Source organism: Eschrichtius robustus, chromosome 13, assembly GCF_028021215.1.
Source record: "Eschrichtius robustus isolate mEscRob2 chromosome 13, mEscRob2.pri, whole genome shotgun sequence".
Classification (NCBI taxonomy): Eukaryota; Metazoa; Chordata; class Mammalia; order Artiodactyla; family Eschrichtiidae; genus Eschrichtius; species Eschrichtius robustus.
In genome coordinates, this window is record NC_090836.1 from 10,827,668 (window position 1) to 10,840,934 (window position 13,267).

At 42.3% G+C, this 13,267-nt stretch overlaps 1 protein-coding gene across 1 annotated transcript in view; it reads left to right on the forward strand.

Annotated features, from left to right (window-relative positions):
* Positions 1–393: 393 nt before the first annotated feature.
* FAM234B (family with sequence similarity 234 member B) overlaps positions 394–13,267 on the forward strand; it is a 42,439-nt gene continuing 29,565 nt past the window's right edge. Inside the window, exon 1 of the mRNA XM_068560783.1 lies at positions 394–487. Within this exon, the coding sequence (XP_068416884.1) occupies positions 451–487 (37 nt within the window). The 5' untranslated portion in view covers positions 394–450. The remainder of the gene's footprint in view (positions 488–13,267) is intronic.

Consider the following 13,267-nt stretch of genomic DNA (forward strand, 5'->3'; position numbering starts at 1 on the left):
ACTGTCTCCATTTAAAAGATGAAGCTGAAGCTTAGCCATACCGAGTGACTTGCCCAAGATGGCCCAGCGAGTGATGGATGCAGGCAGGATTCAAATCCCGTCCGACTCCGCCCACACGCATTTCACAACCCGGGCCTACTTTACCATCTATTATCTCATTCCATGCTCACTGCAAGCCTATGCGGTGTATTATTTCCCCATTTCACCGAGAAGGAGAGTGAGGCTCCGAGTGGTGAAGTGACCTGCCCAGTGAGGGGTCTGTCCCCGAGGGGGCGGAGTGGAGCGGGAGGAGAGCTCACGTGGGCGCGGATGCTGCAGCCCGGCCCCGCCTCCCGGCCCTGCCTCGCGGTCCGGCTCCCACCTTTGCAGGTCCTGACACCACGCACCCCGATTGCGAACTACACTTCCCGGCAGGACGCGAGAGCGCGCACGCGCACCGGGGCCTCCGCCATGGCGACCGTGCTGTCCAGGGCGCTCAAGCTCCCGGGTAAGAAACCGCAGCCCCGCGACCACCCCGCCCCCGCCGGGCCTGGGGAGATGGGGAGGCGAGACTCCGGGGGCGAAGCCGATCGGGGTCTGGCCCCAACCCGGGCGCAGCTGCAGGCGCGGGGAGGCGAGGCGCTGCAGCCCCCGCGGGCTGGGGTCCACGCGCCACCAGGGGGCAAATGAGGCGTTCGGCGGGTTGGGGGTCGCCGGCGCTGGGCGAGCCTGGGAAACATGGAGGGGGGGACGCTGGAGGCGCGTGTGGATGGTGGCTCGGCGCTGCGGCGGCGGCGAATGTCAGGGCGCGCGTCGCCACTGTCCCCAGGGGAGGGCGGTGAGGTTAGCATCCTTTCCCGAGCTACGCGAAGGAGGTACCGCAGGGTCTCCAACTCTTTCCGTCTTGGGCTGGACCTGGGCGGGGTCAGGGAGCGGCAGGATGGCGAGTGACACCTTGTAGCAGCCTCACCACTTGATGACAACATTAATGCTGCCTTGAGGTAGGTGGGACAGGCATTTCCCCTCCTAAAAAATGAGTTATTTGGCAAATTGACCTGTCCAGGGTCGCGCAAGCAGTATTGGAAAAGCCTGGACTTGAACATGGGGCGGGGGGGGGGGGTCTTCTGACTGTAGATCCTGGGCTTTTGGTTCCACTTGTTCGGCCTCTGGCTCTCGAGCCTGAGCATTTATGAGGGAAATTATTTGGCACCTGCAAGTTGCAGATAACGGATGGAATATTCTTTCAGGAGGCACTCGTGGTGATGTCAACTTCCAGAGCTAATTCAGTACTTTGGGCAGCAGCTCCAAGTTTTTTGTTTTTGTTTTTCCTCTTAAACCTCCAGCATGGGACTGTGCTACTAGAAACGTGCTATTTTAATAAAAGTATATTTATTCTGCCCAAATAAATTTTAGACGTAAAGGCTTTAGAAAAATTTATGGTTTAACATAAATAAGTTTTAAATATTAAGCTATAAACATTTGTTTGATGGTAACTTAAGGTGTTAGTGGGAAAAACAGTTGTTTTCCCGGCTTGGGTCGAAAGTGCTAGTTGGGTGTCTGGCAGACATCCAGCATAAGGCTTCAGGGGGATTACCGGGTCCTGTTTCTCAAGGAGTTTCCAGTCTGCTACATTGTGGCACGGATGACACTGGGTTGGATATGAATTTGGTATGAATTTTTATTTCTGTTCCCAGATTTCATGACCTCAGACACCTTTTTTTTTTTCCACATGTGCTCAGTAGAACATCGGAAGGAACACTGATAATATCTCTCTTGGAATGTGTATGTAACATTGGAATGGAATGGGGGACATGTCCCTCTGCCTGCAGGATTAACTTTGAAGAGAGTAGCCTTGTGTATCCTTAGTGTAGGATGATATCCTCCCAAGGGGTAATGGGATGTCAGACATATTTAGCTTTATTTCTTGTTTTCTTTTAGATTCCTTGCCCCCCTGCTTCCCCTCCAGCATAGGTAATTGTCATTCTCAAAGGCTGGGAATGCAAACAAAATCCTGCTTTCGAAACTCTTGAGCTCTTTTGCATGCGGAGGCTTTGGTATTATTACTCCTGGAGTATTCAGTTGCAGTCACTTGGTCAACCGACAGCGTAGGGGAAGCACAGTCTGGTCGTTGGGCCTGTGTTTGGGTAGCAGCAGGGCCTTGAGCACTCAGGAGTGTTTGATACTTTTAGGCCCAGGTACAAAGGCCATATGGTCTTTTATGTGATGTGGGTTTTTTGTTTTTTGCTTGTGCTTTTGGTTTTCTCCCTCTTGCCCTTTTCTCCCCTGCACCCCAAATACAGTTTTTAGGTAGAAGTTGCTTTCTTATAGCTCTTTTTGGATACCCTGTATCCAATTTTGGGTCTGTGAAGCTACTGTCCTGTTTGGGCTACTGTATCATGTTACCTTAGTTAACATTCCCACTATTTTTTTTTTAAATTGAGTATCATTGACATATAACATTATACTAGTTTCAGGTGTACAACCTCATGATTTGATATTTGTAGATATTGCAAAATGATCACCACCATGACATCCTCACTATTTTTACGTGTAAGGAAGCAGAGTAGAATGGTGGTGAAGAGCATGCGACAGACTTGGGTTAAATCCACTCTTTATCAGATTAGTTACTTATTCTCTTTAAGCTTTAGTTTCTTCATATGTAATAATAATGTTATTGTGGAACATTCACTGTATGCCACACAGTAGGGTTATTTGGCGTAGTAAAAGAGATGGATGTCCTTAAGAAGTTTGTTGACCTTTGACATGTGTTAAGTATTCAGTTAAGTGTTAATTAACCATTCTTTTTTTTTTTTTTTAATTAATTAATTAATTTATTTTTGGCTGTGTTGGGTCTTCGTTTCCGTGCGAGGGCTTTCTCCATTTGCGGCAAGTGGGGTCCACTCTTCATCGCGGTGCGCGGGCCTCTCACCGTCGCGGCCTCTCTTGTTGCGGAGCACAGGCTCCAGACGCGCAGGCTCAGTAATTGTGGCTCACGGGCCCAGTTGCTCCGTGGCATGTGGGATCTTCCCAGACCAGGGCTTGAACCCGTCTCCCCTGCATTGGCAGGCAGATTCTCAACCACTGCGCCACCAGGGAAGTCCAATTAACCATTCTTATCTTCATCATTAGCACCATGATCTTTACAAATGTGTTACCTTGAGGAAGACCTGATGTAATGTGCATATGACAGATGTCCATCAACCTGGTGAAGAAAGAACAGTTGCTGGGGATGTATTTCGGTCTCGTACCCTTTCACCAAGCTCAAGATGGAAAGATGTTTGGTCCACATGCATAGAATGAGGTTAATTAGTAACAGAAGGGCAGTGTGACAGTCATAAAGCAGGGGGTGGGGCTACTTATCTCTTAAGAATATATATTTTTAGTCCATTTAAAAGTTTAAAGGTCAAACACTGAAGGGAATATAAGAGCATAATGTTATTGTAATGGTTTGTTTTATTATATGTAACTTGGAAAGATTATGTGCCCCTGGATAAACTAATTCATGATGCGATTGATTTACCTTTAGTTGCAGTAGAGTGTATAGGATAGTCTATGTAAAGTGTAGTGCATGTCATAGAATAGTATATATTATAGTATGTTTTCCTGAAAACACTTGGGGGTGGTACAGTTGCATGTCTTTCCTACTGATGTTTTCCTCTATCCCATTTTGGGAATGCTATTTACCTAGTAACCCCAGTCTTCCTATAAGGAAAAGTGACAGCCATGGAAAGCTCATTTATGTTGATTTATTCTGAAATCAGTGTCCTCTCTTTATTCTTTGAAAACCTTTCATTGACTAAAAATGTGAGTGGTAGCTGAAATCAGCAGACAAGAGGGTGGGAAAGTTGAAGCAAGGATTTGGTGTCTACTCCTCAGCCTGAGTATAATTTTAGGCAAGTCAGCGTACTGTATACCTCTTTTTCTGTGAATAGACAGAAAAAAAAATATTTACTTAGGACTTCTCTAATTAAAACTTGCAGTCTGTAATAATTAAGCTGAGGCTTGTCTTTGCACTTTCTGGAAAAATATATATTAATAGTGTTAAAGTCAGTATTTATCTTCCTCTATAATTTGGGCACGAACACGTCGCAATCTTCTGTGATCCCTTGAAGAAAGCCTCTGCGTTCTTGCATGCTTGCCTCTGTACTTCAGAAGTGTCGTGTGTGGGTCAGTTCTTGGACTTTGCGGCCCCCTCTTCTTTCTCTGAGGATTTTTCTATTTTGCCGCACTGTTGTTTAGAAACGTATGTTACTGTGGAGAAGGCAGCCTGATTTTTGTCCCATCATTAGTGACTTGATTCTTTTTCCCTTGGCCTGCCTGCTCATGTGATTCCTTCTTTGTCCTTGAAGTTCAGTGCCTTGACTAGGATATGTTTCAATATTGATTATTCTGTATCAGTTTTTCTTGGGGCTCAGTGGACCCCTTATTCTGCAATTTTAGGTCTTGCTTTACTGCAGAACCTTTTTGGTATATCTTTTTTTTTTTTTTTTTTTTTTAATGTCTGAAACATTTATATTAACATATTTCCATACAAATAACCCAATAAAAGTTTAGTATTAGTTGTTTTGTTTGTTTTTTTATACTGCAGGTTCTTATTAGGCATCAATTTTATACACATCAGTGTATACATGTCAATCCCAATCGCCCAATTCAGCACACCACCATCCCCACCTCACCGCAGTTTTCCCCCCTTGGTGTCCATATGTCCATTCTCTACATCTGTGTCTCAACTTCTGCCCTGCAAACTGGCTCATCTGTACCATTTTTCTAGGTTCCACATACATGCATTAATATACGATATTTGTTTTTCTCTTTCTGACTTACTTCACTCTGTATGACTGTCTCTAGATCCATCCACGTCTCAACAAATGACTCAGTTTCGTTCCTTTTTATGGCTGAGTAATATTCCATTGTATATATGTACCACAACTTCTTTATCCATTCGTCTGTTGATGGGCATTTAGGTTGCTTCCATGACCTGGCTATTGTAAATAGTGCTGCAATGAACATTCAGGTGCATGTGTCTTTTTGAATTATGGTTTTCTCTGGGTATATGCCCAGTAGTGGGATTGCTGGGTCATATGGTAATTCTATTTTTAGTTTTTTAAGGAACCTCCATATTGTTCTCCATAGTGGCTGTATCAATTTACATTCCCACCAACAGTGCAAGAGGGTTCCCTTTTCTCCACACCCTCTCCAGCATTTGTTGTTTGTAGATTTTCTGATGATGCCCATTCTAACAGGAGTGAGGTGATACCTCATTGTAGTTTTGATTTGCATTTCTCTAATAATTAGTGATGTTGAGCATCTTTTCATGTGCTTCGTGGCCGTCTGTATGTCTTCTTTGGAGAAATGTCTATTTAGGTCTTCTGCCCATTTTTGGATTGGGGTGTTTGTTTCTTTGATATTGAGCTGAATGAGCTGTTTATATATTTTGGAGAGTAATCCTTTGTCCGTTGATTCATTTGCAAATATTTTCTCCCATTCTGAGGGTTGTCTTTTCGTCTTGTTTATGGTTTCCTTTGCTGTGCAAAAGCTTTGAAGTTTCATTAGGTCCCACTTGTTTATTTTTGTTTTTATTTCCATTACTCTAGGAGGTGGATCAAAAAAGATCTTGCTGTGATTTATGTCAAAGAGTGTTCTTCCTATGTTTTCCTCTAAGAGTTTTATAGTGTCCAGTCTTATATTTAGGTCTCTAATCCATTTTGAGTTTATTTTTGTGTATGGTGTTAGGGAGTATTCTAATTTCATTCTTTTACATGTAGCTGTCCAGTTTTCCCAGCACCACTTATTGAAGAGACTGTCGTTTCTCCATTGTATATCTTTGCCTCCTTTGTCATAGATTAGTTGACCATAGGTGCGTGGGTTAATCTCTGGGCTTTCTATCTTGTTCCATTGATCTATGTTTCTGTTTTTGTGCCAGTACCATATTGTCTTGATTACTGTAGCTTTGTAGTATAGTCTGAAGTCAGGAAGTCTGATTCCTCCAGCTCCATTTTTTTGCCTCAAGACTGCTTTGGCTATTCGGGGTCTTTTGTGTCTCCATACAAATTTTAAGATGATTTGTTCTAGCTCCGTAAAAAATGCCATTGGTAATTTGATAGGGATTGCATTGAACCTGTAGATTGCTTTGGGTAGTATACTCATTTTCACAATGTTGATTCTTCCAATCCAAGAACATGGTATATCTCTCCATCTGTTGGTATCATCTTTAATTTCTTTCATCAGTGTCTTATAGTTTTCTGCATACAGGTCTTTTGTCTCCCTAGGCAGGTTTATTCCTAAGTATTTTATTCTTTTTGTTGCAATGGTAAATGGGAGTGTTTCCATAATTTCTCTTTCAGATTTTTCATCATTAGTGTATAGGAATGCAAGAGATTTCTGTGCATTAATTTTGTATCCTGCAACTTTACCATATTCATTAATTAGCTCTAGCAGTTTTCTGGTGGCAGTTTTAGGATTCTCTATGTATAGTATCATGTCATCCGCAAACAGTGACAGTTTTACTTCTTCTTTTCCAATTTGTATTCCTTTTATTTCTTTTTCTTCTCTGATTGCCGTGGCTAGGACTTCCAGAACTATGTTGAATAATAGTGGTGAGAGTGGACATCCTTGTCTCGTTCCTGATCTTAGAGGAAATGCTTTCAGTTTTTCACCATTGAGAATGATGTTTGCTGTGGGTTTGTCATATATGGCCTTTATTATGTTGAGGTAGGTTCCCTCTATGCCCACTTTCTGGAGAGTTTTTATCAGAAATGGGTGTTGAATTTTGTCAAAAGCTTTTTCTGCATCTATTGAGATGATCATATGGTTTTTATTCTTCAATTTGTTAATATGGTGTATCACATTGATTGATTTGCGTATATTGAAGAATCCTTGCATCCCTGGGATAAATCCCACTTGATCGTGGTGTATGATCCTTTTAATGTGTTGTTGGATTCTGTTTGCTAGTATTTTGTTGAGGATTTTTGCATCTATATTCATCAGTGATATTGGTCTGTAATTTTCTTTTTTTGTAGTGTCTTTGTCTGGTTTTGGTATCAGGGTGATGGTGGCCTCATAGAATGAGTTTGGGAGTGTTCCTTCCTCTGCAATTTTTTGGAAGAGTTTGAGAAGGATGGGTGTTAGCTCTTCTCTAAATGTTTGATAGAATTCACCTGTGAAGCCATCTGGTCCTGGACTTTTGTTTGTTGGAAGATTTTTAATCACAGTTTCAATTTCATTACTTGTGATTGGTCTGTTCATATTTTCTATTTCTTCCTGATTCAGTCTTGGAAGGTTATACCTTTCTAAGAATTTGTCCATTTCTTCCAGGTTGTCCATTTTATTGGCATAAAGTTGCTTGTAGTAGTCTCTTAGGATGCTTTGTATTTCTGCGGTGTCTGTTGTAACTTCTCCTTTTTCATTTCTGATTTTATTGATTTGAGTCCTCTCCCTCTTTTTCTTGATGTGTCTGGCTAATGGCTTATCAATTTTGTTTATCTTCTCAAAGAACCAACTTTTAGTTTTATTGATCTTTGCTATTGTTTTCTTTGTTTCTATTTCATTTATTTCTGCTCTGATCTTTATGATTTCTTTCCTTCTGCTAACTTTGGGTTTTGTTTGTTCTTCTTTCTCTAGTTTCTTTAGGTGTAAGTTTAGATTGTTTACTTGAGATTTTTCTTGTTTCTTTAGGTAGGCTTGTATAGCTATAAACTTCCCTCTTAGAACCGCTTTTGCTGCATCCCATAGGTTTTGGGTCGTCGTGTTTTCATTGTCCTTTGTCTCTAGGTATTTTTTGATTTCCTCTTTGATTTCTTCAGTGATCTCTTGGTTATTTAGTAACGTATTGTTTAGCCTCCATGTGTTTGTCTTTTTTACGTTTTTTTCCCTGTAATTCATTTCTAATCTCATAGCGTTGTGGTCAGAAAAGATGCTTGATACGATTTCAATTTTCTTAAATTTACTGAGGCTTGATTTGTGACCCAAGATGTGATCTATCCTGGAGAATGTTCCGTGCGCACTTGAGAAGAATGTGTAATCTGCTGTTTTTGGATGGAATGTCCTATATATATCAATTAAATCTATCTGGTCTATTGTGTCATTTAAAGCTTCTGTTTCCTTATTTATTTTCATTTTGGATGATCTGTCCATTGGTGTAAGTGAAGTGTTAAAGTCCCCCACTATTATTGTGTTACTGTCGATTTCCTCTTTTATAGCTGTTAGCAGTTGCCTTATGTATTGAGGTGCTCCTATGTTGGGTGCATATATATTTATAATTGTTATATCTTCTTCTTGGATTGATCCCTGGATCATTATGTAGTGTCCTTCCTTGTCTCTTGTAACATTCTTTATTTTAAAGTCTATTTTATCTGATATGAGTATAGCTACTCCAGCTTTCTTTTGATTTCCATTTGCATGGAATATCTTTTTCCATCCCCTCACTTTCAGTCTGTATGTGTCCCTAGGTCTAAAGTGGGTCTCTTGTAGACAGCATATATATGGGTCTTGGTTTTGTATCCATTCAGCCAGTCTATGTCTTTTGGTTGGGGCATTTAATCCATTCACGTTTAAGGTAATTATCGATATGTATGTTCCTATGACCATTTTCTGAATTGTTTTGGGTTTGTTTTTGTAGGTCCTTTTCTTCTCTTGTGTTTCCCACTTAGAGAAGTTCCTTTAGCATTTGTTGTAGAGCTGGTTTGGTGGTGCTGAATTCTCTTAGCTTTTGCTTGTCTGTAAAGCTTTTGATTTCTCCATCAAATCTAAATGAGATCCTTGCCAGGTAGAGTAATCTTGGTTGTAGGTTCTTCCCTTTCATCACTTTAAGTATATCATGCCACTCCCTTCTGGCTTGCAGAGTTTCTGCTGAGAAATCAGCTGTTAACCTTATGGGAGTTCCCTTGTATGTTATTTGTCATTTTTCCCTTGCTGCTTTCAATAATTTTTCTTTGTCTTTAATTTTTGCCACTTTGATTACTATGTGTCTCGGCGTGTTTCTCCTTGGGTTTATTCTGTATGGGACTCTCTGCGCTTCCTGGACTTGGGTGGCTGTTTCCTTTCCCATGTTAGGGAAGTTTTCGACTATAATCTCTTCAAATATTTTCTCTGGTCCTTTCTCTCTCTCTTCTCCTTCTGGGACCCCTATAATGCGAATGTTGTTGCGTTTAATGTTGTCCCAGAGGTCTCTTTGGCTGTCTTCATTTCTTTTCATTCTTTTTTCTTTAGTCTGTTCCGCAGCAGTGAATTCCACCATTCTGTCTTCCAGGTCACTTATCCGTTCTTCTGCCTCAGTTATTCTGCTATTGATTCCTTCTAGTGTAGTTTTCATTTCAGTTATTGTATTGGTCATCTCTGTTTGTTTGTTCTTTAATTCTTCTAGGTCTTTGTTAATCATTTCTTGCATCTTCTCAATCTTTGCCTCCATTCTTATTCCGAGGTCCTGGATCATCTTCACTATCATTATTCTGAATTCTTTTTCTGGAAGGTTGCCTATCTCCACTTCATTTAGTTGTTTTTCTGGGGTTTTTTCTTGTTCCTTCATCTGGTACATAGCCCTCTGCCTTTTCATCTTCTCTATCTTTCTGTAACTGTGGTTTTTGGTCCACAGGCTGCAGGATTGTAGTTTTTCTTGCTTCTGTTGTCTGCCCTCTGGTGGTTGAGGCTATCTAAGAGGCTTGATGGGAGGCTCTGGTGGTGGGTAGAGCTGACTGTTGCTGTGGCAGTCAGAGCTCAGTAAAACCTTAATCCACTTGACTGTTGATGGGTGGGGCTGGGTTCCCTCCCTGTTGCTGTGGCGGTCAGAGCTCAGTAAAACCTTAATCCACTTGACTGTTGATGGGTGGGGCTGGGTTCCCTCCCTGTTGGTTGTTTTGCCTGAGGCAACCCAACACTGGAGCCTACCCGTGCTCTTTGGTGGGGTTATTGGCAGACTCTGGGAGGGCTCACGCCAAGGAGAACTTCCCAGAACCTCTGCTGCCAGTGTCCTTATCCCCACAGTGAAACAGAGCCACCACTCGCCTCTGCAGGAGACCCCCCAACACCAGCAGGTAGGTCTGGTTCAGTCTCCCCCAGGGTCACTGCTCCTTCCCCTGGGTCCCGATGCACACATTACTTTGTGTGAGCCCTCCAAGAGTGGGGTCTCTGTTTCCCCCAGTCCTGTCAAAGTCCTGCAATCAATTCCCACTAGGCTTCAAAGTCTGATTCTCTAGGAATTCCTCCTCCCGTAGCCAGACCCCCAGGTTGGGAAGCCTGACGTGGCGCTCAGAACCTTCACTCCAGTGGGTGGACTTCCGTGGTATAAGTGTTCGCCAGTCTGTGAGCCACCCACCCAGCAGTTATGGGATTTGATTTTACTCTGATTGCGCCCCTCCTACCGTCTCACTGTGGCTTCTCCTCTGTCCTTGGACGTGGGGTATCCTGCTTGGTGAAGTCCAGGGTCTTCCTGTCAATGATTGTCCAGCAGCCAGTTGTGATTCTGGTGCTCTCACAAGAGGGAGTGAGAGCACGTCCTTCTACTCCGCCATCTTGGTTAATCCTCTATTTTATGTTTCTATATCTTTTAAATGTCATTTTTGGTTCCATTTTCTTTTCTGTTCTCTTTTTTAGTTATGCATATATTGGATCACTTTTGTTCTTTATATCTATCCCTTTCTCTCTAGTCCTTTTAAAAGCTTTGATCTTTCCCATGGGAAGCACAGAGATAGTTAGTCCAGGCTTCAGGGCAGACTGCCTGGGTTTGAATCCTTCTACTATCACTTACTTGCTATTTAACTATGGGCCAGGTACTTAAACTTCCAAATCTCAGTTTCCTCATCTTTAAAATGGAGATAATACTGTGTCTACCTTTAAGAGTTGCTATGAAGATTTACTGAGCTAAGACAGTAAAAGGGTTTGGAAGAGAGCATAGTAAGTGCTCAGAACTGCCAGCCACTGTTGTTATTTCCATTTCATCCTGCTTGATTTTCACAGTCTATCCTTTAAGTCTCTGATGCTGTTTTTAGCCACGTCGGTTCTTTTTGCTGATCTCAGTAAGGATATCCTTTCTAAAATTGTTTTTTTTTTAAATTTTATTTATTTATTTATTTATTTAGGCTCTGCCAGGTCTTAGTTGCGGCACATGAGACTTCGCTGTGGCATGCACGTGGGATAGAGTTCCCCGAACAGGGATTGAACCTGGGCCCCCTGCATTGGGAGCGTGGAGTCTTACCCACTGGACCACTAGGGAAGTCCCTAAAATTGCTTTGTTTTCTTCCATCGTTTTCCTGAGCTCTCCTTGTTTACTTTTCATCTTCTCTATTGGATTGTCATTTCTTCTTAGAAATACTATATTTTTCCTACGAGCCCTTATTTCAGAGAAGACTATTTCTTGAATTTCTTGGATCCCAGGGGGAAGTATAGGTTCATTATCTCTTCCGTATCATGGTATAATTTGTCCAGCATTTGTTCTGTAGCCGGTTTCGTTCGCTAGGTTTTGTTGTAACTTCTTTCTTAGGTATTTGTAGAACTTTGCAGTAGCTTATGGACCAAGTACTAATGATGGCTCCTTTCTGATTTCTCTTCATATTTAAATGGGTGGCTGTTTTACAGCCGGCTATTGGCTGACCCATGGGCTGGGGCAGCTGGAGGCTGGAATCTAGTTTAGGCTGTCAGCTCAGATCCCTTTCCCATCCGTGCTCTTCCTTTGCAGATGTTTCTCTCCTGGCTGGCGTTTGTCACGGGGCCTTAGAGTGCTGACTTAGTGTTTACTTCTCTTTGCTTCTTGTGCCAGCTATCAATTTATTGCCCCTGAGCTGCACCTTCAGTTTTGTTGCCTGATCTGTGAAAGTGGACCTGGACCCTTTAAGTACCAAGTTTGTCCTTCCTGGGATACAGTCTCCCCATCCTAGGATACCTTTTGGATTTCTCTTCCCATATTTATATTTACTATCCTATCACTGTCTAATAATTCTTTATATGAAACTGCCCTCTTTGAATTACTGTCTGCTTTCTGTCTCCCTGTTGGACCCACACTGTCCAAAAAATCCTCCTCCCGAGAACTGAGAGCGCTTCAGCGCTTTTTTCTAACCTGCCGTGCTGCCAGCCTGCTTCTTACGAAGAGAAAAGCTTGTGCTTTTTCTCCTTCAGTCCTAACCTCGCCTTTGACTCTGTGGTGTTGAATGGGGCTCATTGGTGCTTCTGGGACCCCAAACTTTGTCTTTCCGAGCAAGAGATTATTTGGTTTGGCTTTATATCCGTGGAACAAGGGAGGCAGCATAACCGATGGGTTAGGACTGTGGACTCTAATCAAATTGCCTGAGGTTGAATCCCGGCTTTTCTTATTAATTCTGTGATCTTAGGCAACTTACCTCTCTACATTTTCATCTTTTTGATGAAAATGGGAATAATAATAATACCTACCTCTTAGAGTTGCTGTGGGGATTAAATGAGTTAATCCCTGTAAGTGCTTGGACCAGTGCCTGGCATAGTAGCTCTCAGTACCTTTCCAGTTGTCATCCCCATCATCACCATTATTAATTCTGTGAACTCTCCTCATTGCTGGAGACTTGAAATGTATGTCCCTATTCTCACTGTACTTCTTCAGTTGGATACACGTTTCACTGCCTTTGGCAACGGTTTTTCATAAATTCTAGTTTGGGAATGTGGCTGTTTCCCTTTTTTTTTTTCTTTTTCCTATTTTTATTTCTTTTTATCCCCCCGCCCCCTGATTTTAGGAAGAGACAGACAGAAAGGCCTTCCTTTGCCATCATTAACTAGAAGCACATAATTTTGTTAGAGGGATCAGTTCAACAGCGGCTTTGTTTTTCAAAGAATGCTTGCAATTTATTTTTATGGATTTATTAAAGAATTTACAGATTTCTGCAGCGTGTGCAGTTGAGCTTTCTTCCTGCCTGTGATAGTATATCATATAATAAAAGTGCATTTCCTTTGAACCGTTTTGTTCGCCAGTATTTCAGTCATGATTTCACTTTGGCAAAGGTGCTGTTTTAGGCTGTGTTTGTTGCAGGGTGGAAACTGACCAGCAAGATTGACTAGCGAGACTGAATTCAGTTAAGTGTCGATGCTAACTTTTTCACTAAAAATTGTGCAATGATAGGACAGCTTGAGTGTGTGTAGAAGGTGCTTGGGAGTTTTAGCTGAATCAGTTTTGTGATGGGGCTACCAAGGAAGCTGGCCTGACCCTAAGTTACAGGAATTGAACCGTAGTGTCCTCTCTGACTAGGGGGGACACCGTTCTGCTCTCCTCTGCCCTGGTCACACTGCACCCTGGGGACTGCATTCACGTCTGGGAACCGTCCTTTAAAGAGCA